Source organism: Haliotis rubra, unplaced genomic scaffold (genome assembly GCF_003918875.1).
Source record: "Haliotis rubra isolate DU_JTF1 unplaced genomic scaffold, ASM391887v1 Scf876, whole genome shotgun sequence".
In the NCBI taxonomy this organism is placed as follows: Eukaryota; Metazoa; Mollusca; class Gastropoda; order Lepetellida; family Haliotidae; genus Haliotis; species Haliotis rubra.
This window is the reverse complement of record NW_025767608.1, coordinates 63849-89007: the sequence shown is the minus strand read 5'-3', so window position 1 is coordinate 89007 and position 25159 is coordinate 63849. Positions and strand designations below refer to the sequence as shown.

Below are 25159 nucleotides of genomic sequence, written 5' to 3'. Positions count from 1 at the left end.
TCTTCGACTGAAGGTCAATCCATCCTTCTTGAAGTCTAACTAGATAAGACCTGACCTTTGTGCCAGTTGTCTGTAGTTACTGTACGTACCTCTCCGGTAAGGGGGGAGGTCAATAAATATCAATCAGAAGGTGAACCTTGAAGTGATATAGCTTTTTGATGAAATAATGAGGTTTGACCTTTGTGGTACTGAAGTTTATTGGACTACGAAAAGTGTTGTCAGAAGGTAGGCTGGAAACCGTTATATCAGTACATCTTCCTGCACAAGAGTATAGTCTTAGTTTTAGCGATAGTGTGACGGTTTCTCTTCTTTCAGACATCAGGACCAAGCAAAGTAACACATGATAAATCTGATGATGATTTGTCTTGTAACATGTTATTTGTGAGGTAAGAGTAAGGTACAAATTCTAGTAGTAATGGAAACGCCGAATGCTGAGTGGGCTAGATCGCTGACGTGCATGTCATTAACATGCACCTGCATGGCACAGAAAGTGTAGGTTTGACTCCATGATTGGGCTCAATCTATAAAAGTACTTGAATCTGTACTTTTCTCAGAACGCGTAATCTCAAATATATACATTTAAGCACTTTCTTAAAGGCGATGTTTATCCTGATCACGGTTATAACTGTACGTGATATATCTCAGTAACGTTGTTGATATAGGTTAGTGCCATAGTTGACAAAGTTTAGTATATTTTTCAATATATCTTAGTTGTTAGACAAGTGTTGCATTTTGTTAGTCTTGGTGTCATAATCTCTCTATCTATCGTATATACTTGGACTATGGAGTCTGAGGGGGGGGGGTGGGGGTGGGTTAGCGGAAGGGTATAGTGTGAGAAGCCCATTTCTGGCGTCCCCCGTTGGAATATTGTTGAACGTGGCGTAAAACTAAACGCACTCACTCACTATGGCAATCAGGAAGCTTAGCTACACTGGTGATACATACCCATTGCATCACTGATAAACAAGAAGACATAAACATAGTGAAGTTTAATCTGTTGTAAAAGGTCAGATTGGTACTATTGATAGTGATCTAACGTAAACTTACTGTAAAAGCAGGCAGTCAAGTCTTCATGTTCCAACTGAAGTACCCATCATGCAGGCTTACTGACACATATTGAGACAAAATACTCAACGGTTCCTGGAACACATCCTCGAATAGTGTTTATATTTCCATACATATACCGTTGTCACGTTCACCGCCATGTTTAGGTTACAAGATAACATCACCTTGCAACTTGTCACTAACTTGTCATTGTTTCTCTCGTTCTTTGCGAGACGGCTAGTTTTAGCTTTGTGTCTTTCAAATAATGTTCAAACGAAACTGTTTTAGCTAACGGGTCCAGGCTATTTGACAGAAATTAGATACATATATAACACCCTTGACACTCGAGGATGGCTTGAAGTATATGTTTTAGTCCAAACTAATGAGTGTCGTGAAACGTTTTTTAATAATTTTCATCCTCAGCACAACATGAGCATTATTGACTCATGATTGGAGGAAAAGGTAATGATCTCGTCGGTAATGCAACACACTGATTGGCCTATCGTTTGCAATGACGTCATGTCGACACCTATGGCCACTTCCGGTAAGACAGTTTCTGCGGGCACTTCCATTTAATGTTGAAAGATACGGTGATGTAATTGTATCCTGCCGCTTCAGAGTGGTACGTGTGATTGGTGTTCTTTGTAATTAGTGTTACTTTGTTTTCATTTAGATGTATTGTTTAAAGAAATCATAATTTTGGTTTTTTTACCTAGAAAACTTGACATTAAATCCACACGTTGGCCAAATGCATGACCACAGGTAATTGGTTTCACAGCAGAGATAGTTCGAAGATTGAATAATGTCAATAAAACATTTTTCTGATTGTTCATCTAACCAGAATCTTTTTACAAATTGTGACGACCGTTATAATGAGTGAGCATACAACGCCTGTATCTGTTTGTTTAAACACGGAGAAGTGTTGACGAAATTCTCTGTTGTGCGCAGGGAGGCGGAATTGTCACACAGAGTTCAGGGATGTGACACGCAATACTGATGTACCCACTCTGAAGAACAGATGCTAAATGTGATGAACCTATCTAAAGTGGCTTTCTGGCTTTGCATTGAAGTCATAGGGGCATGCTAACATTGATTATTCTCTGATAATAACGGTTGTCTTAAAGGCAATCCATCCAAGTTAGGAAATGACAAAATGTCATGCATTTGTGTCTGCATATTTGCGTGTTTGTGTGCGTAAGACATGAGGCAAAGTTTGTCTGTCAAGCATTTCCAGATCCGTCTTCTTGACCCATATCGGTCGCTAACAAATGTACAGACATAACTCTTCCTCTGGTTTCAGGTATGTAGCATTTCATGGAAGAACAACATGTAAGTCGTCAACTTGACGTCATTGGTCGAAATATCATGTTACAAGCTATCTTAAGTTTACGTACGGCTACAACTTCATTGTGTACTTGTGTACAGGACAATTATCTTTACCTTACACTCCACATGGCTTAGGAAATAAATAACAGCTACTGCCTTCAACCCACGGTAATTATTCGGTAAATTCAGATCAGTGAAGAGACAGGGGAACTCTATTGTCTAAAATTTTATGCTTCAAGTTTGGATTTTAATTAGGAGCCAAATACCACGACTGAATAACGCTGTCAAAGACGGAATCACACAATGACAACCTCGTCGATCGTTACAACTAATTTACGTAGTCACGTCACGATAGCAATTTAAGTTGTGTTTTAGGGCACTGATGTTAGATGTACGTGACAGAAGTACATTATTCTCATGAGTGTCCAAGTACGACCCATCAGCTGTTATAAAGAAACAAGACAACATCTTGAGGACGTCAGTTGTAAAGAGTATAGTATTTGTTAATGATGGAGGGAATGACCCAGGTCACGATAACTCGGAAACGAATGTGATGATGTTCGATGTTTATTAGTGAATATACGTAGTGCAAGTAATTAGCTATGCGAATGCCAATTATTAATATACACAGCAATACTGAACTTCCGAATATGCAATCATAACATATCAACATCAGTTTTGTTAGTTTGATGTTGATTGCCACACTCAACAATATTCCATCTATGTGACGGCGGACTGTATATGTTTTCGTCTCTGTAGCAGACAATCCAATGCATCGATCTACGTAAATGGTATATGATGACATGCATCAACAAAGCCTGATCACCTGATGCCGTTAGTGGCCACTTACGAAAAGCATGGGTTACTGAAGATGAAATTAACTCGTAACTCCACGTGTATATCAAAACTTGAGATCAATGGTGAGAGCATCACGTCTCATTATGCACAATGATTCACGTTATTGTGTGAGCTTTAGCGTGGCTTTGAACAGTTACATCATGGGTGGCGGGATCATCATGAGTGTGTGATTGTGAACGTACGATCATAGGAATCTTGCTCACCTAAAGGACGTAACTGTGCACAGCAAATTGCTGTTCCTAAGACAATTGGGTCACCACTGGTTCACAATGGTCAGTGGCAATGAGACATTGTGGAACTTTGAGTAAAACTTTATTGATGAATGGCCCTTATCTGAACATGCCTGATGGACGCAGAGCTCATTCTACGAATCTGACAGTAAGCCAAAATGTGAACGTATCCTGATTTTAATCGATGGATCCGTTACAAATACGTTTTAGTAAAGTGCTCACCATAACCGTATGGACATAGGATATACGTCCAAATGAGGAATATAATTGAACATATATATATATTTTTAAATTTGATAATGTTCTCCTTATTCTACCATAAAACAACACTTGAGCCAGCGTTGTTTGACGCGTTGTGAAAACTGCATATACACATACCATGCTTGTTTGTATCTATAACATGTTTCTATCCATGGGGAATACATATTTTTCCTTATTTTATTCATCTTTTTAGGCACAAAATCACGACAACAAATGACAACCCTGTACAACCCCAATATGTAAAATCGTTATTTTTTACGTTTTGCGTAAATATTTTACATATTGCGTTAGTTTTTACATAGTTTCTTGATTTTACATATTGGGGTTGTACAAACCCAATATTAACAATGTGTTTGAATGCAGATTTTGACGGTATCTCACATTGACAAGCATATAATACCACATGACATGTATGTCAAGTTTTTCTCTAAACGATATGTTGTATGTTTTAAAATATTGTTTAACTGCTCTGCTTGCATATTCTAAGAAGTTCGTTTTAAGCGGTCTCTGGATTGTTCATGAAACTTTTGATATCTATACATTGTTCCATCAGTGTCTATCATTTACAAATGTTATGCCTAATTTATCGTAGTGTGATATTTTTTATCCAAGATAATTTGTTCATTGTACCATAAACATTGCGATAGAATATCATTGCCCTGAACAACTTTTTTTACTTTCAGTGACGGAGTAGATGTTTCGTCTATCAGTTCTAGCTGTGGACATCAATGACGTAAACAGTTCAAGCTTCTAATATCAAAATTCCGAAAAACACGGTTCTAATTGCTGATATCAAACATTTCATATACTTACAATGCTGTTCCAGTAACTTGCGTCAAACATTTCGTATTTATATGACGCAGTTATAAATATGTTCATCAACCAGTTCAATTAACAAAATTCTAGTTACTCATATCAAACCTTTAGAATAACGTAGTAATGTGCAGGCTACAAAGATTCATTTTTTTCGTGAAAGCTCCAGTTATGCTGATCAACCAGTACATCTGACAAGGTTAAACTTTTCGTTCATACCCAATCAACCCCAAGTACAAAGTCAACACTCAGCTGTTGTCACCAGTCAAAAGTGAAGTCTTTATTGTTATTAACTGTGTGAATGCGATGTGGCATTTTATGACTGAATATCGTGTGGTGAGGAATATTTCATTATTTAGGCATGCTAGGTATTGCAAATTGACGTTATATTCTAGAACAGCATATGTGTTTCACGTGTTTGTTAAAGAACGAATAACCGTGCATGTTACCTTTGTTAAGCATTAGGTTAACTTGCACACCATGGGACCTTGGCTTTAGAAATTGTAGAGTTCAAATTAATAAACTGAGTCAAAAAAGAAACTTCACAAAATGTAATTTGAAAAATAATGAATAATTTTTCTCTGATGATACATCTATGTATCCGAAATGGGATCCCTGTCTTTCGACTCTAGAAAAACGTTAGCAAAACCCACTCAAACCCATCCATTCGTTGTGCAAATGACGTTAGTGCCAAATCAGGTTTTGCACGTGCAGTCGATCATGTGATCTTCGCATTGAAGTTTTCTTCATATGCACGTGTTTGCATTGGCCTCAAGAATTGAAAAAACACTTTTAAACCACAGTTCTAACGGTACTTGAAATGCCACGATTGTCAAATGTGCAACGTGAACGTGCCGTTGGCATGTTGCAAGCGGGAAGATCAGTTATTGACGTCGCAAGAGCAATGGGATGCAGCCGTCGTACTGTGTATGATTTGCGAGGTCGTCTACAACAAACTGGCACCACTTCTGATCGCCCAAGGTCGGGGCGTCCACGTGTGACGTCACGAGCAGAAGACCGTCAAATCGTCCTACGTCACCTACGTGACAGATTTCTGCCGGCTACACGAACCAGGGCTGAGATGTTTAGAGGTCGACTGTCCTCACAGACCATTCGAAATCGGTTGCGGGCTGCCAATCTCCATTCTCGACGTCCATATCGTGGGCCAATATTTCATCAACGTCAACGTCTGCTGTGGGCCCAACGTCACCTCCGATGGACCCAGAGAGAGACTGGAATCGAGTCGTCTTTAGCGATGACTCCAGGTTTACCCTCAGAATCCCGGACGGCAGGCATAGAGTCTGGAGACGACGTCGTGAACGGTATGCCCAATGTTGTGTACAGGAAGTCGACAGATTCTGGGGCGGAAGTTGCATGGTGTGGGGTGCTTTCTGTGGGAACAACCGTTCCCGACTTCTGGTCATCCGTGGAAACCTCACAGCTGCTGCTTACCGCGACCAGGTGCTCACCCCTGAACTCGTTCCTTTCATGGCGGCTCATGGCCCAGGTCTACAGTTCCAGCATGATAATGCTCGGCCGCATACCGCTATGTTGACACGAAATTTTCTTCAAAACGCTGGAATCAACGTCATGGACTGGCCATCGAGGTCCCCTGACCTTAATCCAATAGAGCACGTTTGGGATGCACTTGGGAGAAGGCTCCGTGGTCTTAGGAACCAACCTCAGAATTTGCAGGAACTTGGCGCTGCCTTGCAAGAGCAATGGCGCAGAATCCCCAACCACGTGTTCACAAGCATCAGGCAGTCGATGAGGAGACGGTGTTTGGCAGTGTTGAATGCGCGGGGCGGCCATACACGATATTGAACTGAGAAATTTCGCATTTTTATTCTTGTGACTTGACATTCTGTATACCCATGTTTTGGAACGGCGGTGTAGCCTAATGGAACTGATTGTGGCACTGTCAGTGTATCGAGTACATCACACAGATCTCAGCAATGAAATAATAACAATTTAACCATCTTACCATCTCTTGTTCTTTTATAGTGCCCTGAAGAAAGAATGTGAAGTTTCTTTTTTGACTCAGTATATATTGGTCATCTGTATAATTCTGTAATGGGCAGATCTTTCGTGATAATGTTTAGAAACACTCTAGGAGATGAAAAGGGTTAGGCTTTAGTGATGTGTTTTGCAAAACTTAAATGTATTCCTTCCCAAATACCTGAAAGAGATATACTAGAGGTTGGCATTACATTTGGCGGTCTACAGACTCTTCAAGGTAATTAGGAACTCTAGCAACATCTGTATGGTAGCATGATGAGTTGACGCGACCATGCACCTGAGTACATTTTAACCTAAAACAAAACTTGCATAACAGACAAACTGCATAAGCCATATCATAAGGGATACCAACTTTGACAGTTTGACAGAATTATAGAACATCTTAATGATGAGGTATTATGTTCCTGTCTGTTTTATATATGTAAATTCTATCTCACGTCAAGGACAGGATACTATCACCTTTTCTCGCCCACTTGGCATCGTCAACATGTGATGGTGATTCATATATTAAACGAGTCAAATCCCGTTTCCTAATTATTTCCGATTTTATCACGAGCATGTGTGTATGAATTACTATCGAATACTGATGTTGAAGGTGGTTGTGAAGAGTTGAGCGTATCCTGTCCCACTGGTGGCATACGTCACAAATACAAGTAAGTCTATCGTCAACTGCCACAATACTCTTTGGCCTTGCATGTGATAACCGTGATGCAACAACTTTGTATCACTGTAATTATACTGTAGGCTGTTCACATGCTTTATGTAATCTAATAATGTGTCTTATTCATCAATAATTTATGTCTCTTGTTCATGCAATGGATTCCGACACCTGACCAATTATGCATCCTTCTGAATGAGTGAGTGAATATGGTTTTACGCCGCTGTTAGCAATAGTCCAGGAATATCACGGCGGGTGACACCAGAAATGCATCTCACACACTGTACCTATGTGGGGAATCGAACCCGGGCCTTCGGCGTGACGAGCCAACGTTTTAACCACCGGGCTACCCCCTGAGAAATAGGTATATACGTGTATCTGTTGCAAGCCTTTAAATAACAAAAAATATATCCTTCTGACATTTTGACAGATCCTATCATGAAACACCTTCAGTTTGGATCCAACCTGTCTCAACCTGTATTGGGTGTGTGTGTCATTGTTTACATTTTGTGTGTCGTTGTGAAAAGTAACAATGCGTTGTTTTTACACATATACATTGCAACGGTATTCACAAAAATGCTACAGAAAAAATTCTAACAACCCGTTCTAGCGTTTCTCTATAATAAACCTACCTTGTCCGCCATGTTTGTTAGCCTTGTGTGAAGGCCGTCAGCGGGCAGTCTTTGCATGGGTCGGTGAAGCGCAAGCGCAACATAGCACAGGAACCAGACTGTGTTTCTTTGCAAACACTTAAGGTCGTACATACTTGACCTGTTCACCATAATCTTACAACACACCCGCTAAACAAACACCTGTTCCCTTTGTCCGCCATATACCGGATGTATAGATATAGATTGTGTAATTTTAAATTGTAAAGCTTGTACCTCTTTGTAGGGGACGGCGTAAACGTTTAGTTTGAACTTCGCTGACCTAATGCAGTTCGAGTTCGAATACATGTTGTCCAGAACAAGGATTCAAGTAACCCTGTATCTATTGTTACCCCTTTTTATGTCTCCTAATAAACTGTTTTGAACAATGATGTCATTGCTTAATTTCTTTCACTATTGAGGTTTCCCCTGGAGACAGTGTGTCAGTGGAAAACCAAGGCGTCATGATCATGTTGTTTGCTCGTGGATGACATCATCACGCTCTACGCAGTTGTGATACGATGACATGCAGCAACCACGGCAGTGAGTCGGACCACCCTGGACCTTTTATCGCCTTTCATGACAGGACGTATAGAAGATCAATTCTAACCTGAATGTTCAAGGATTATGTTTAGTAACTATGTTACATATCTGTTTCCTTGCTCTTAATAACAGACAAACAACTGTATACATTCGAACGCATGACTTGTGTTTTGATTGGTAATTATTGTCTCATCACGTCTCTTAATAACTAAATGTTAGAATTTCAAGGGGTACATACACAGAGTAGTTGAAAATGCACGAGCACGGAAAATAAAAACACGATGACATGAACTAATTTCTGTCTATGCTGTCCGCTGAATACATTGGGTTTTATATTCACTCCAGGAATCTGTTTCTGATGATAACCAGGATGGGTTTTCTTTTGTTCTGGGTTTTATATTTACAATAAGCCTTTGCTAAGATTCGTTCGTCACAGTCTTTGCCCATATGAATTAATTCACAGCTGCAGTCAACGTTTTGAGTGAGTGAGTGAGTTAAAGTTTACCGTCACATCGGCAATCTTGCAGCCATATCGTGGCGAGGATTTGAATAATAAACAAAGTCGCAATAATTTAAGTCAAATTATAAAACCCCGTCAACAACGGACAGTAAAATAATTGGAGGATCACAGATAAAGATATAGAACTAGTATGAAACACTTAAAACTTTTAACTATAGAAGACAACACATAATATAAACAGGCTATATATTGCCAACAACCGAAGGTAGACCACCTAGGGACCATGGGGGCTTAAAGTACATTTGCTTCCTACATGGACCCTTGCTGGATTTACATCATCCCTTCAGCCGTTAGCAATTCATTCAAATCTAGCCATACATTAACAATGAAACACATTCTACGACTAAAAAGGTGGTAAGAATAAATTTACCTTGAATGTTTCGGGACTTACGTACCCTCTCAGGAGGAAGTCAACGTTTTGTAGCAGGGCGTGGAGTCATCTCACAGATGATATCCTTACCTTGTCAGCTTGCTGACGGGGTTCACCACTTTGGTCATGTGGACAAGGCTTCCAACTTTAGATCAGAACTATGTGCAACTTCACCGAGGTGAAACTACAACTATGTGTAACTTCAACGAGGTGAAAATAAAACTATGTGCAACTTCAACGAGGTGAAACTACAACTATGTGTAACTTCAACGAGGTGAAACTACCACTATGTGTAACTTCAATGAGGTGAAACTACAACTATGTGTAACTTCAACGAGGTGAAACTACAACTATGTGTAGCTTCAATGAGGTGAAACTACAAGTATGTGAAACTTCAACGAGGTGAAACAACAACTATGTGTAACTTCAACGAGGTGAAACTACAACTATGTGTAACTTGAACGAGCTGAAACTAAAACTATGTGTAACTTCAACGAGGTGAAACTACAACTATGTGTAACTTCAACGAAGTGAAACTACAACTATGTGAAACTTCAACGAGGAGAAAGAACAACTATGTGTAGCTTCAACGAGGTAAAATTACAACTATGTGTAACTTCAACGAGGTGAAAATACAACTATGTGAGACTTCAACGAGGTGAAACTACAACTATGTTTAACTTCAACGAGGTGAAACTACAACTATGTGTAACTTCAACGAGGTGAAACTACAACTATGTGTAACTTCAATGAGGTGAAACTACAACTATGTGTAACTTCAACGAGGTGAAACTACAACTATGTGTAACTTCAATGAGGTGAAACTACAACTATGTGTAACTTCAACGAGGTGAAACTACAACTATGTGTAGCTTCAACGAGGTGAAACTACAACTATGTGTAACTTGAACGAGCTGAAACTAAAACTATGTGTAACTTCAACGAGGTGAAACTACAACTATGTGTAACTTCAACGAAGTGAAACTACAACTATGTGAAACTTCAACGAGGAGAAAGAACAACTATGTGTAACTTCAACGAGGTAAAATTACAACTATGTGTAACTTCAACGAGGTGAAAATACAACTATGTGAGACTTGAACGAGGTGAAACTAAAACTATGTTTAACTTCAACGAGGTGAAAGTACAACTATGTGTAACTTAAACGAGGTGAAATCACAACTATGTGTAACTTCAACGAGGTGAAACTACAACTATGTGTAACTTCAACGAAGTGATACTACAACTATGTGTAGTTTGAATGAGGTAAAATTACAACTATGTGTAACTTCAACGAGGTGAAACTACAAGTATGTGAAACTTGAACGAGGTGAAAGTACAACTATGTGTAACTTCAACGAGGTGAAACTACAACTATGTGTAACTTCAACGAGGTGAAACTACAACTATGTGTAACTTCAACGAGGTGATACTACAACTATGTGTAACTTCAACGAGGTGAAACTACAACTATGTGTAACTTCAACGAGGTGAAACAACAACTATGTGTAACTTCAACGAGGTGAAACTAAAGCTATGTGTAGCTTCAATGAGGTGAAACTACAACGAGGTGAAACTTCAACGAGGAGAAAGTACAACTATGTGTAACTTTAACGAGGTGAAACTTAAACTATATGTGTAACTTCAACGAGGTAAAATTACAACTATGTGTAACTTCAACGAGGTGAAACTACAAGTATGTGAAACTTCAACGAGGTGAAAGTACAACTATGTGTAATTTCAACGAGGTAAAACTACAACTATGTGTAACTTGAACGAGGTGAAACTACAACTATGTGTAACTTCAACGAGGTGAAACTACAACTATGTGTAACTTCAACGAGGTGAAACAACAACTATGTGTAACGTTAACGAGGTGAAACTACAACTATGTGTCACTTCAACGAGGTGAAAGCACAAGTATGTTTAACTTCAACGAGGTGAAACTAAAACTATGTGTAACTTCAAAGAGGTGAAACTACAAGTATGTGTAACTTCAACAAGGTGAAACTACAACTATGTGTAACTTCAATGAGGTGAAACTACAACTATGTGAAACTTCAACGAGGTGAAACTACAACTATGTGTAACTTCAACGAGGCGAAACTACACGTGTCAGCGAGAAATTGAGCGGGAATAAAGAATATGTTTGCCTGAGTGGTTTATGTAATTACTATAAAGACGTATCAGGCCTCGATTTAGTGCTTTGTTATTTGCACTGGTGCAACCCAGTATTACAAAGTGCAACCTAGTTATGAGTCTAACTTGCACCAGGTGCAAGTCAATTTTTGAGTGGGTAATTTTTTTCTCTCTGAACTCATCTCAGTGTACATACCACCACGACAGCTGAGATCACACCAACAGTTCCTCCTAACAACACCCCCTGTCAATCTCAAGAACTATGGTCACAGATCATTCAGCTATGCTGCTCCTTCACTGTGGAACAGTCTTCCCATAACCATCAAAACAGCAAAATCTCTTGACTTATTCAAATCTTCATTGAAGACCCATCTTTTCAGGAAATATTAAGAATGACTTGTACAATTGCCGCAGTTTTTTAGCTTTACACACACGGGGCGCCATGAGCACACACTAGTGTGTGGAAACGGCGCCATACAAATGGACATTATTATTCACATAATATGGATGAAGGGCAGCAACTGTGTAAAACCTCGCGTAAGGTGCCAAATGTCGAACTCAGTCTTCACAGCATCTCTTACATAAGAATGGAAACTGTCATATTACTTCAGTAGTTCCCCAGAAAACCGGTCCCAATGTTAAACAGGATATACTGAGCAGAAAATTATTGAGCAAGGTAGAAATTAAATTTCAGGCACGTATAACATCAGTAAATAACCTGAATTAAACTTTATAAACTCAAGAAAGATGTAACTCAGATGCCATTTGAATGTATTTATTGCAATATTACACTGATCGATAACATGAGTAGAATATGGACATTCAGTATGTTGAAATATCTTGATATATACAAATACAGTTCTCTTCAACATACATGCATTATTGACATGTGTAATGAACGAACAACCGACCACATGTAGGCCAGATTATATTCCAGACTCCTTAGAAGGGTAGACTGCGTTTTCAGGTGACCGTTTAACAATTACTAGCTGACGGGTCACACCTAGACCAAAAGAAAACCCCGTATTGTATCAAAATAATGTCATTGTAAAATTGATTCTACATTTGATATAGAAAAAGATGGAATTATGTGCAGTTGTGAACATTGGCTTGATATTATACTTTACACTCAATTAGTTTTGATGTTAGTAAACATATCGTACACATATTTTGTATCTAAATCTGCTTCCGTGTGTCGTGAATACCAGAGCAGGCATGCTAACCTATAGTAAGTTAAATGATTGATTTAAATGCGATAACCGAATCCGATCAGTATAAAAAATGTAAGATTTAAACAGGAACTATTGACACGGAAGGAACGTTACCATCATACTCAACCAGAATTATTACATATATATATATTTTTCTCAGCTACAGTTACCATATATGATCATGAATGTTACTTTATCAAGAAAATCAACAACGCCAAACAGCAACACACTTCAACAATGTATCTTTGTAGCTAAAAATCTAGTTTGTTTGATGCCTATTTTCTTAAAGTATTTTCTGAGAGAATATATTATTTTCGATAAATCCTCGAGTCAACAAATATACCGAAATAGAGAATTGAATTAAAATCACCAGGGACGTTAATTCCCCCAAAAGACGTATTCACAACAAGAGAATACTCACAGTGGTATCACAACAAGAGAATACTCACAGTAGTAGGAGAATAATAATACACCTAACGTCACAGTTGCTACCCACAAGGCAACCAGGCAAATCGTCGAAGTGCGGTACTTCTCGAATTGACACTCTGTAGGGAATATTTGGAGAATTCGACATAACAAACCTACCGGCATTTAATATCTTGGTTATCAATTTACAAATCCTTTGACGTGAGTTAAGTCAGCTTCTAGAATTACATGATACATATTACTTTTGTCATTTGAGATAAAACGCAGCTGACGAATACCCCTTTTCGCTTTCAATATACAGATAGGGTCAACATTTTATGAAAGAACGGTAGTTTTAAGCAATTGCATTGTCATTGTTCATTCATTAACACTTACCACAAGCGGTACATGTGGGTTTATCAGTTGTGTGTGCTGTTGAAGCTGTTGATGATGGAGGTGGCGACTCTGTTGTAGTTGGTGCTTCTGTTGTAGTTGGACATTCAGCATCAGTACCTGCAACACATGATGGTAACAGTCATTGGAAACAATCAACACAATATGCATTTTTTGTCACGTGATATATTTCGATCTTGTGTTTTTGTCGACGGAATTATTATGAGTGAGCGAATAGGGTTTAACGTGGTGTTGAAGTTTGGTCACAAGTCAAAACATTGATTACACAACAGTCTCGTTTCCTGTTGACTTGGTTCCGTCGTATTGCACAACTTAGTACAATAACTATTCCAGAATTTTGAGACCAATTCATTTAACTGGATACATAAATATTAAGCAGTATTATTTGATACATCTAAGCACTTGTATATTGCAACACTAAGAGCCTTCTAATCCTTGCAAACACGTCGTGCAGCGTGCTCTGTGGTACAGCGAGTTCTGACAAACGGAAACCTGGAAATCGTGGAAATCTCAAAACAAGGCTCTGCCGCTAGAAACGTTTGGCAGTCTGGTACGGACTTGATATTATGTCAGTCACATTGTTCGGTACAGAACTACATTGAATAAGCGCAGAAAACCCATAACAGGTGTAACCAGTAAGACAGATGCATTGTGAATCATTTTACGACTTCATCAACCTGGGGCAGTCTGTGATGTCTTAGTTAAGGTCATGCTGCCTACACCTCGCCATAAAGTATAGAAATACGATGTTATTAAAGTTTAAAATTACAATTCATTTGTGAATACCATTTACTTATGAAACAAGGAATTGGAATTCAGTGTAACCATAGTTGTTTTTTATGTCTATTTTATCTTTCACACGAGAAAATTCAGATCGGCTGAAAAGTAGGTCATTGTCTGAATAGGTTAATGAGACTCATGTTTCGGTTTGTTATATCACGACTCGTAGGTTAATGTGGAAACATGTCCCACTTGATGCATGTATCAGACTTTCATCACTTGTGTGAAATCCAAGTGATTATTAAACAGAAACAGTTAACGAGAAACTCTACAGCACAGTCATTAAGTTATCCCTCAATGACACTCGTTTGGTCATTGATAATACAAACAATCAGTTCCTGTCCACACATCTCACTGCTGAAAACCTGTATTGGGTTATCAGGTTAGAATGTGTTCCCAGCAACATATGAAGAGGGAATTGAATGAACCGGGTGGTCATGCAGCCGTTGGTGGTATGTCATCAACACAAGGTGGATCGTTGCTGCAAGCTCTGTCATACCGACATCCTATGAACGCTTGAAACACAAAGTTATGACCAGTATATTATACGTCGTAAACTAAAACGTAAAACCCATTTGGTGATAGTGAGTGACTTTTCAAACACACAAGTTTAAATATAGGGGTTAGATGTGAACCAAATGATGCTGAAATAAATGGTCTTACTATCATATCTTGTAACATCATCTCTTTTCAAATCATACAAGTCACGATGTGGCTGGAATACTGCCGATGTGACTAAAATCATAACTCACTCACTCACCCACCCTTCCACTCACTCACTCACTCACTCAAATTATATAAGGTATACTTACCAAAGCAGTATCTCTCAGAACATCCGCCCATCTTCACAAGGTAGTACACATAAAAAAGACCACAATTCTTCACCTGGATTGTAACTTGTTTTCGGCAGGGTTCGTTGTAGAAGCTGACACAAACAGTCATGTCCACGATGCCGTCGGTTTCGGAGGGAAGGGTTCCTGAGTGAGTCAAATGAAAATTCAGCGTATACAGAGCATAACTGAAGAATAGACACTCCGGATTTTTTTGACTAGGTTTTTAACATTAGGTTTACGACAATAATTTTAGTTGTGTGCTGTGCACAGAACCTCTTGGCATCAAACGAAACAAACAAAAAAACCTCTTTAACAATGATAACGCTCATGATTCAGCGTGGAGAACAATTCGGTTGAGGTCTTCAGTAGGGGTTGTGGCCTCCTCAAGCGTCTCTTACCGCCCCTATTCTTACACAACGTCTCCTCATGGATCTTAGAACGTTAGTAAACACAACCCATGGAATGCGTCGCCATTGCTCAACAAGGTGACGTTGAAGATCTTGCAACGTCTGTGGTGGATTGACTTGCTGTCGAACACGTGGACCCAGGTCATCCCAGAGGTCTTCGATAGGATTGAGGTCGGGGCTACGCAACGGCCAATCCAGAACTTGAATACCGACATTTCGTAGAAATTCTGTGTACAGCTTGTTCAGCTTGACCTGATTAAGTGAATACTGATGCATTACGTGACCGTGTCACAACTGGTTGGATCTATTATTGTGAAGGGGTGCACCTTTGTTAGTTGATTGTCAACATGTCCGAACAGCCGAGACAAGGTCGGCGTTTGACATCTCAGTGTCGAGAAATCGTCAGCAATGTCCTAACTTTCTTTACAAGAGAAGCTACAGGTGGTTTAATGTTTCCGATTCGGGCTTTTAGGCAACTACTGGGACAGAAATATTGCAGTTGAACATGGAATAGAAAAGTGATTATTGCACTGGGTGTCGAGAGTGATAGCGGGAATGAATCGGATTGTGAAAGTAACTGACGTCTGTACTTTAGATAGCATATGACTGTATAAACAATTCAATTAATACATGAAATGATTAGGTTTCTTTTTCCAAAGTGTTATTTTCCGGGACAAGTTCTGTAACGAGTCCATGAATGCATGCTTCGCACAAACGCAACATTAATAACATTCACTACTCCCCTATTTAACGAAGATATAATTAACTCTGCATGTCTTTTGTGCCATTTGACCTCCCGGGTCATGCATATGTAGAGCAGCTCAGGTCAAGCTGAACAAGCTGTAGGAATTGCCTTATGCGGTCGAGAGTGTCTTGTTGGAACGTCAGTCCAGGGCCATGTCTCTCCAAAAATCGAAGCAGGACAGGTTGCAAAATCTGATCCCTGTACTGTGCAGCATTTACGTTCCCTCGAACAACAACAAGGAGGGGAGAATGTCCGTGTGCACAAAACGAATCCCATACCCTTAGGCTGTCGCCACCAAATTTGTAAACTTCACGGACGCTGACTTGAGCGTGACGTTCACCTCGCCTGCGGTACACTCGGGCTCTTGTCGTCGACAAACCTCAATGTAAAACGAGATTCGTCGCTGAAGACACTGTCATTGATGTATCCTCATGTGTCTTGTGGCCCACACTAGTCGGTTGCAGCGATGAAGAGGCGTTAAAATTGGCCCATTATGGGGTCTTCGGGCGCGAAGTCCATGGTCACGCAAGCAATTTCAGATAGTTCAGTTATCCTTCCACCAACGATCTCCCTACTTGTGGAAGTTACAGTAATAAATCTGAAGATGACATAATCGTATCGCTTGATCTTCCGGGAGTGACGTGACGCTCCCCTGCCTCGGATGGTCGGCAACAGTTCCGGTTTGAAGCACTCTCATCCTAACATTAAAAATTGTTTGTTGTGAGAAATTAAAGGCTCTAGCAACAGTGACCACAGGCTGACCAGCATCAAGCCTCCCCATAGCACGTTGACATTCTTAATTTAAAAGGCGTGACATTGCCAAACAAAGCTTGCAATGTAAAGTTTGTTTCTCCAGTTCACATTCAATATGCGTGTTCAGTTTTAACAAACATGGACCGAAATGACCTTATGAATTTGCTTTTCACACGTGTATTTCGTGTTTCTCAGCTTTATAGGCTACAAAGGGAAAGTTTGCTCGTGAATTCCCGAAATTTAAGCATTCTCACTATTTACTACTGTTTAATATACTTGTAAATTTATTTAAGTAAACAGAAAAAGAAAAAAATATCGAAATTTATCAATGTCAAGTTTTCAAATTTGCTGAGTATACCAATGTCAAATGTATATACAAGTACTCTACCTCAGGAACAAACAGCGTAATTTTCAGAGGGATTATATATGAAATACATTGCCACAGAAAGTGCTTAAAACAATGTTTATGCTTCATACTGTTGACAAAAATGAAAACTGTCTGCAACATTTTTCGCTCCTATAAGATTGATTTAATCCTAAACTACATACACACATCAGAACAGTAATGATATAATTCAACATGTTGAATGGCCATTCAAATGTCTTATATAAAAGCCTATGAAACAAGAGTCCGTATCGATCGCTCTCGAACTTCCGAGAGCGACCATGACACTTAGAAATGACGTCGTATGTTTTCCGTCGTTATTAACGTCGTTGAGCTTCGCAAAAGCCGCGTAATTTTCTAATAGCCGATATCAACACTAAGCAAACTATCCTTCAGTTAGGTTTTTGAAGACACTAAACCTTTTCTGATACGGTTATGTCGTAGTCGATAGTTATATCTTAGCTGATATTTGTCATAAACTGATATATATATATATATCTCAAATTTCATCATAAACGTTTTTTTAGCTTAATACTCATCATTTTTTGTAGTGAGACAGTCCTTGTTGACAAATAAGCTGTTTATGGAGTTACATCTGAACGATATTCCAAATGGCCGAACAAAACTATAAGCAACGATACGATATATTGTTTGAAGATATTTTACATCTTTTAGATTTAGGGTCACATTGTAACTAAAATGTCCAATCCACCTGAAACCAGTGCAGACACACATTTATTACCCATATGGGAAAGAAGAGACAGGGTAGTATTTTTCCTGTAAGTCCCTAGGGAGATTACACCTTTGTTGAACGTTGGTTGGCTGCTTCAGAAAATAAATGATTTCATTGGTTAAAAACAAAATGCCGGAAATACCTCATTCATCTTTTCAATTCATTGTTTGTTTTACACTCAAACTTTCTTGAACACGAGAATAAGAAAAATAGATACTCAATAAACTTAGTTTTGTTTTCTTTATAAGTACATCACTGTAAACGCTTGAAAATAACAGTTGTAGAAAACACACACACACACACACACACATTGTTGCAAAAGGTAATACAATACATCTGCTTGAAATCATGTGAAGCCAAAGAACGTCAACGTTATTGGTGACGTCACACATTGTGACGCACATTTTCATACGGTTTGAAAAGTGAACGTTGTGCGAGAATTGCGCTCGCGTAGTCCTGGATCTACGTACGGCTATAAAATTACACAGAAATGTAGAATATTAAATGTCCTATCCGTTGGTATAAATATAAGTACAACTACCTTGGCGGTTTGAGAAATAGACACTGCTAACTGTTGTCCAAAGTTTGTTATGCGTTAAAAAACGGTAAATTTATCCGCTTTTTATCGCGCACCGATAAAAGCACTGTGCTACGAATTTCCTAATGTGGCATTTTTACAGAAAGTGTGAGCGAAGGAAATACAGCCTGATATCTGAACGACATAAGTGTATATGAATTGGGTTTATGTTCTTGAGCATACCGTTATACGCTCAACATTAAAAAGGACTCGCAATAAATGTCAAAAATGGATTTTCTTCTATGACGTCAAACGACGACAGAGAGGTCATACACGTATAATGATAAGGGGGCATAACTCCGTTATGCGTAACACTAGGTCAATGTAACTCAGGTCACTTGGAGAGAATTTGTTGTGAGTACGGACGCTATATTTTCGTTATTTTATGTTTATGGTGAACCAAACTATTCCAATTCAAAGTTCCCCAGTGTGAGCGGATGCAGTTTGGTAGTTTCACAATTTACAAGAAAAATGACAACGTATTACATGTGAAAGCACGTAATAGCGATTTGGATGGCCCTATCCGATATATAAGTTAGTTCTTAGATTCCCATATTCTCCTGTTTGTGTAGACGTAATTTGACTAATTTTGCATCGTTATTACCAGAATACTAGCCATATCTTCAAATGTAATGGAATTGCTGAAAATAATACAACATTTTAGTTGACGTCATTGCTTGTTTTATGCATTTTGCGACGTCGGAAAAAGACGACATTGGTATGCTGATGAGTATATATCTCACCTAATTTCCATTAATTGTATAAAAGGTCTCGGCTTCTACGTCAGAATTTAACACTCTTTAGACAAAACATAAAATGACTGATTTTTCCATTTAAATAGTGTCCTGAATATATCAACAATTAGACGGTTTGACTGTGTATCTTATTGTGAACAACACGCGCACCTGTTTGGCATCAATTTAACGTAAATAAAAATAATATTTCACAACACCCGAATATTTTGTTTGGGATAAGAATTTTGTTGGTTTTTGATTATGTAGCTATTTTTCTTCATACGTATGCAATGAAAGATGCAAAAAGATAGCTTTTTATATATTGAACTATATATTAGAATAGGATGAAAGATTTGTCCGAATTAACACATGAGATGGTATAAATATTTTTCAACAATTGTCGTATAAATGTAGTTAGAGTTTGATATCCTGTCATCACAATATTATTTAATCGAATATGAATTTATTATATTATCGAAAACAATGATAGAGAATCATAAAACGTTTCCAACAAACGCGCCCCTGGCCGATCAATATGCATCATTCTTTTGTCTATAAAACGACACAAAATTATGCAATGAACAAGACAATTCCATTAAATATGTGTGCATATACATTTCATACCATAGATAAATCATTTTCATTAATATTATCAGTTTTACATATCAGGTTGAATTAAATCACCGTTAATTAATCTGTTCATATGAAATTGCAATATTAGTCCAAATAAATTGAATATTGTACATCATAGGAACTAAAGTAGTTGCAGTTAGGGCTACGTTTGATCTTCTAACACTTGTGTAAAGGTTTAGAATATGCTGTATTGCACTAAATATGTCAATTTCTTATGTAAATATGATTCAAACAATCAAAACTTTCAAAGAATAAAACACCGTAAACCCTATATGCACGTATGATATGATATTGAACAAGGCTAAATGTAGATACTGAAGTCAGTTTCATGAAAAAGTATCTTAACTATACGCAAAATATACACCATAATACTGACAGTGTAATCGGAAGGATTGGGCGATTGTGTTTACTCTTGTTCAACCGACCTTCACCTCAAAGAAATTGCCTAATATGTACAACAAGGTTGACGTATGACATCACTACCGCTGACCGATTTCTTACAAAATGGCGGGTTTGCTGACAAGGGTACACAGGATTTTGCGATGACCCTTCCTTCGATTCAGGGATCGTTTGTACATAAATATGACATGTAAGTAATCAGAATGATTCTGACTATCTGTGTATTGTTATATGTTTTATTGTTTTCACTGTAAGTAAGAGAAAAAGACAGAAATGCAGATAATTACCGTTGTTGTTCTGCGTGATTTTGCGTCAGTCATGGCGTCATGCTGCACGGAAACTTTGACAATTTCTTATGAATTATCAAATCATTGCATTGTTTCTATTTATAATTTCCTATTGCTTGCTACGATACTCTTTCCATGCATATTCCAAAGAAAATGAGCCATTGCAAGCAATGAATAGACGGATGAATGTTGAAAAACTTCAGAAAATGCTACGCAGTGTAAAATTGGAATTTGTCTTTTCATTTCACATTTCAGACAAGCGCAGTCTTTCAAGCACAGCGTTCGTTTTTACACCCAATATGTTTCGTCTCATTTTATCTAGACAGTTGGTATTGGTGACACAGACCAGTTGCAACTTGATTCTAAAATGTATGGGGAATTCAGTGATGCATTTTTCGAAGCTGAATATGAAATATACGTGATGTAATAGGCGTCTCAATACCGGCCTTCGCGAAACGTGATTTTGTAAACACTATCCAATATGGCGGAAAACGCTCTATGGCGTTCGTGTAGGTGCATTTTCGAAAACATCCCAACCGATTCTAGATTCATCGGCAACGTTTCAGAATTATAATTAGCGATTTCATGTAAAACTGATATCAGTGATCATGAATATGTTATTTTTGAAATTCAATACTCGCAGTAATTATCCGAATTTCAAAACATACAGCAAATAACGCTGTGAATCGCGATTTCGTACTGTGTCAAAAATCGCGACATTTTCGATGAAGCCTATTTTGTAAGGTCATTTTCAGCACTTGAGCTTTGTCTAAAATAATAGTGGATGGTATCAAGAAACAGGAAATTTCCCGCAGAATTCAAAACTGTGAAGTGTATTTGTGTGCGTGAGATATTTTGATTTTTATTGGACTTGAAATTGAGGGTTGAAGGGGAAGGACATATATGTCCCTGTGGCATCCAGGGTATTAAGACAGTGGTAATGCGATGAATATGTTGGAAATGAAGCGTAGGAATACGGGGATTCCGCACATTGCAGTTTTCCTTAGAGAGAAACCTGTTTTCATTTGAGCTGTTTTTTAGATCGAAAACTCGTTATATTGATTATGTAATTAATATAGGTCGGGAAAGATAATCTGTCATTCCCCGTCACTCGTTAGTTATTGTCTAAATCACGTCGCAAACAAAATGTAAGCACGCGCACTGACAGGCACAGAGACAAACAGAAAGACGAACAGTCGCGCTCGCACGCACACACACAGAAGGTCGGTCCCTTAGAAACCAACCATTCAGCCAGCCGGGGTAGTTGGCGCCGCAGCTGTTGATGTCCACGTGGGATGTCGGCATCTCCAGAGCCCCATGGTAGTTGACCACCTGGTACCAGTTCTCCGTGATGTAGCGGTCACACTCCTCCGGCTGGTAGGGACATTTAGGGCTGCGTCCCCCGTTGTCGTAGATGTACTTGTGGTCGGCGCAGGGGTCGGATGCTGTAAACAGACGACATCAGTGAAATCCTGTTGTAGCCATTTTGTCACTGATTATTTAAAAACCCCAACTCAATTGTCTTTCATGTATGAGAATAGCAGTATCAATGCGAGTGTTGTGCGTACAGTCAACCCAATTGGGATGGTGTATCCTCTGACGGTTTGGTTGCATTGCTTCCTACCTTCCTTACAGCGTACACCATTTCAAAGACCAATACGAATAACCTCACTGTCTTGTATTTTGATTAACGTTAATATGTATTTTATGAACAAAGCATTTATTTAAAAACACCCATTGTTTTCTTATTTCCATCGCGATATAACATGTAAAAACATGGCGTGGCACCACTTACCTGCAGCAAGGACTAGAACGCTGATACTCAGTATTATTTTCAACTAGTGAATTCATGGCGTAGAACCAATCAAATGCAGCAAAACAGAACGCTGATTACAGGCGTGACACCACTTACCTTTAACAAGGGACAGAACGCTCATTCATTGTCAACTAGTGAATACATGGCGTAGCACCACTTACCTTTAGCAAGGAACAGAACGCTGATACTCATTATTATTGTCAACTAGTGAATACATGGCGTGACACAACTTACCTTTAGCAAAGACTAGAACGCTGATACTCATTATTATTGTCAACTAGTGAATACATGGCGTGGCGCCACTTACCTTTAATACATGGCGTTGCACCACTTACCTGCAGAACGAACGCTGATACTCATTATTATTGTCAACTAGTGAATACATGGCACCACTAGCACCACTTACCTTTAGCAAGGAACAGAACGCTGATATACAGTATCCTCACTGTCATAGATGTGGGGAAGATATTCTCCATTGTAACTTCTGACTCTGGTAGCAAACAGATCAGTCGTACCTCCAGATGGCGTCCATGTTGTTGTGGCGAATCCACCGAAGACTGTTGTCTGGTGGCCACCGATGTGGAACACTGGAAACAGTGCAACTGCGGTCTGCATGCAAGGGTAGGTATTGGTTACCCGTTCCACAATGGGACAAGGCAGACAGCAACGTTCACAAAGCGCCTGTCAGTCTCGTATGTAATCGCAGGAAAAACATTCATAGTATTGAACAACGATTGCATGACTGATAAGAGCTTTAATCTGTGTGAAATGGTTACATGAGATTCTGCGTGGATATATCTGTGACATCGGGGAAAAGAAAATTTGAAATAGAATATGGACCTGCATTACAGGTGATGCATACATACTGTGAACAGATCCACTGTTTGAGGTAACATGACAATGCCATTTCGTGTATAAGTGCACACAACGGCTTGAAGTTCGTGCTACAGATAAAATCACGTACACTACATTGACTCCATTCACACTGCTGAGATGTGGATGATATACAGGTTGACATATAGACCACTACAGAGATGGGGCAAAGGATACATTAACTGCATTGTTGTAGCAATCAAGGTATTGGTTTTACGTTCTTATTCTAAGTGCATGGTTCATTACTTGTCTGTCATTATTGAAAACCACCAAGCTAGCTCTTTAGAAACCACAGCTATCACAAAAGGACGCAGGAGATACATATTGCGTGACCAGCAAGAGATATAATTCAAGATTGTACATTATGGACAGATTACTAGTATGTTGTTTCAGTGTGCTATGCGCCACAAGACGAAAATACTTAAGTGAATGATTGTAAACATGTATATGAACCCCAGAAACGATTTGGTGTGTTTCGAAATATATAGAAAAAATTTGGTGAGTTTCGAAACATATATATCTATATATATTTAATAAATTGTACTTATATACTATAAGTTGTATGATTTTCTCGAGGTTAATACGGTCTGGTGTACGCCTTTTTGCAGCAGTGCCATCCCCCGCCCGAACCTGTAGGCGAGGGATGACACTGTTACAAAATGGCGTACATCAGACCGTATTGCCCGAGGGAGAATCTGACAACGTATTTATCCTACCGCCATGTTAAATGTACAAAATATCATTTTATTTTATTTTGAAAATCGATAAGCTCGCTACCGACTACATGACCTGTGAACAAAATGGCGTCTACCTCTCGACTGGATGTTTAACATCAGTGAAACGTATTCTGACAAGCTTAAAACTGCTAAATAAAAATGATTAATTATGTTTAAGTTGAGTGTGCAAACAATTCAATGCACAAAGCAGTGAAAGTCGGTTTAATAAATGTGTACATAGTGAACAGCTAATCGAACGGAATTCGAACTCCGTGCTCTGCATGCGTTATATTATGACGTCATACGATTATTAATGATACAGCTTCGCTCGACGAAGAGTTTGGCCGTTACCGTGCCAGCGGGTAATATTATGTTTTATTTTTTCAGGTGTTACCCTTCTGGGAGGGGTGACACGGAAACTTGTTAAAGCGCCATTGACCAGTGAAATTAAAATATTTTACATGAAGGTAATATATACATATATACTAAGCAGCAAAAGAAACGTCAGGTTGGAATTTTCCTTCGCAGAAACGGATAACTGTAAACTCATTTAATGTTTTGATTGTATATTTTTGACAACATCTCCAACTTTAACTAAGCGAAGACATTCCTTCCCAAACTCAAAATTGAACCCAGGAAATGGTCTCAAAAACGCAACCTGATCTCGGAGATGGTACGGTGTTCTCCATGTTTTTTCATGCAACTCATGCCGCACGTGCTGTTCACAAGCACCAGCCCTATAAAATGCACCCCAAACCTGGTTGAAACATTCACATTACAACGTCAGCAGGATGCCGCGACTCACGACAGCTCAGAGGAACCAGGTGCTAGGAAGACTTGAAGCTGGGCCACACTGCACAAGCCGTTGCCATTCACTTCCAGGTCAACGTTCGGACCATCTACAGACTGCAGCAACGTGTCCGTGCAACACCACAAATGATCATCCCCGTACTGGCAGACCAAGGGCGACAGCATGTACAGAATCCCTTCATGCAGGCATCCGAAACAGAACGCCAGACAGTGGGAACAC

General features: G+C 39.0%; 1 protein-coding gene across 1 annotated transcript; it reads right to left on the bottom strand.

Moving 5' to 3' along the window:
• Positions 1–12187: 12187 nt before the first annotated feature.
• LOC124263271 (oncoprotein-induced transcript 3 protein-like) lies at positions 12188–23115 on the bottom strand. The gene is made up of 6 exons (XM_046697863.1): positions 22947–23115; positions 21969–22169; positions 15051–15215; positions 13441–13557; positions 13089–13184; positions 12188–12431 (listed from the first exon to the last, which is right to left on the bottom strand). Exons 1-6 carry the CDS (start codon positions 23014–23016, stop codon positions 12355–12357), a joined length of 726 nt encoding a protein of 241 aa, XP_046553819.1. The 5' UTR covers positions 23017–23115; the 3' UTR covers positions 12188–12354.
• Between the last annotated feature and the right edge of the window lie 2044 nt (positions 23116–25159).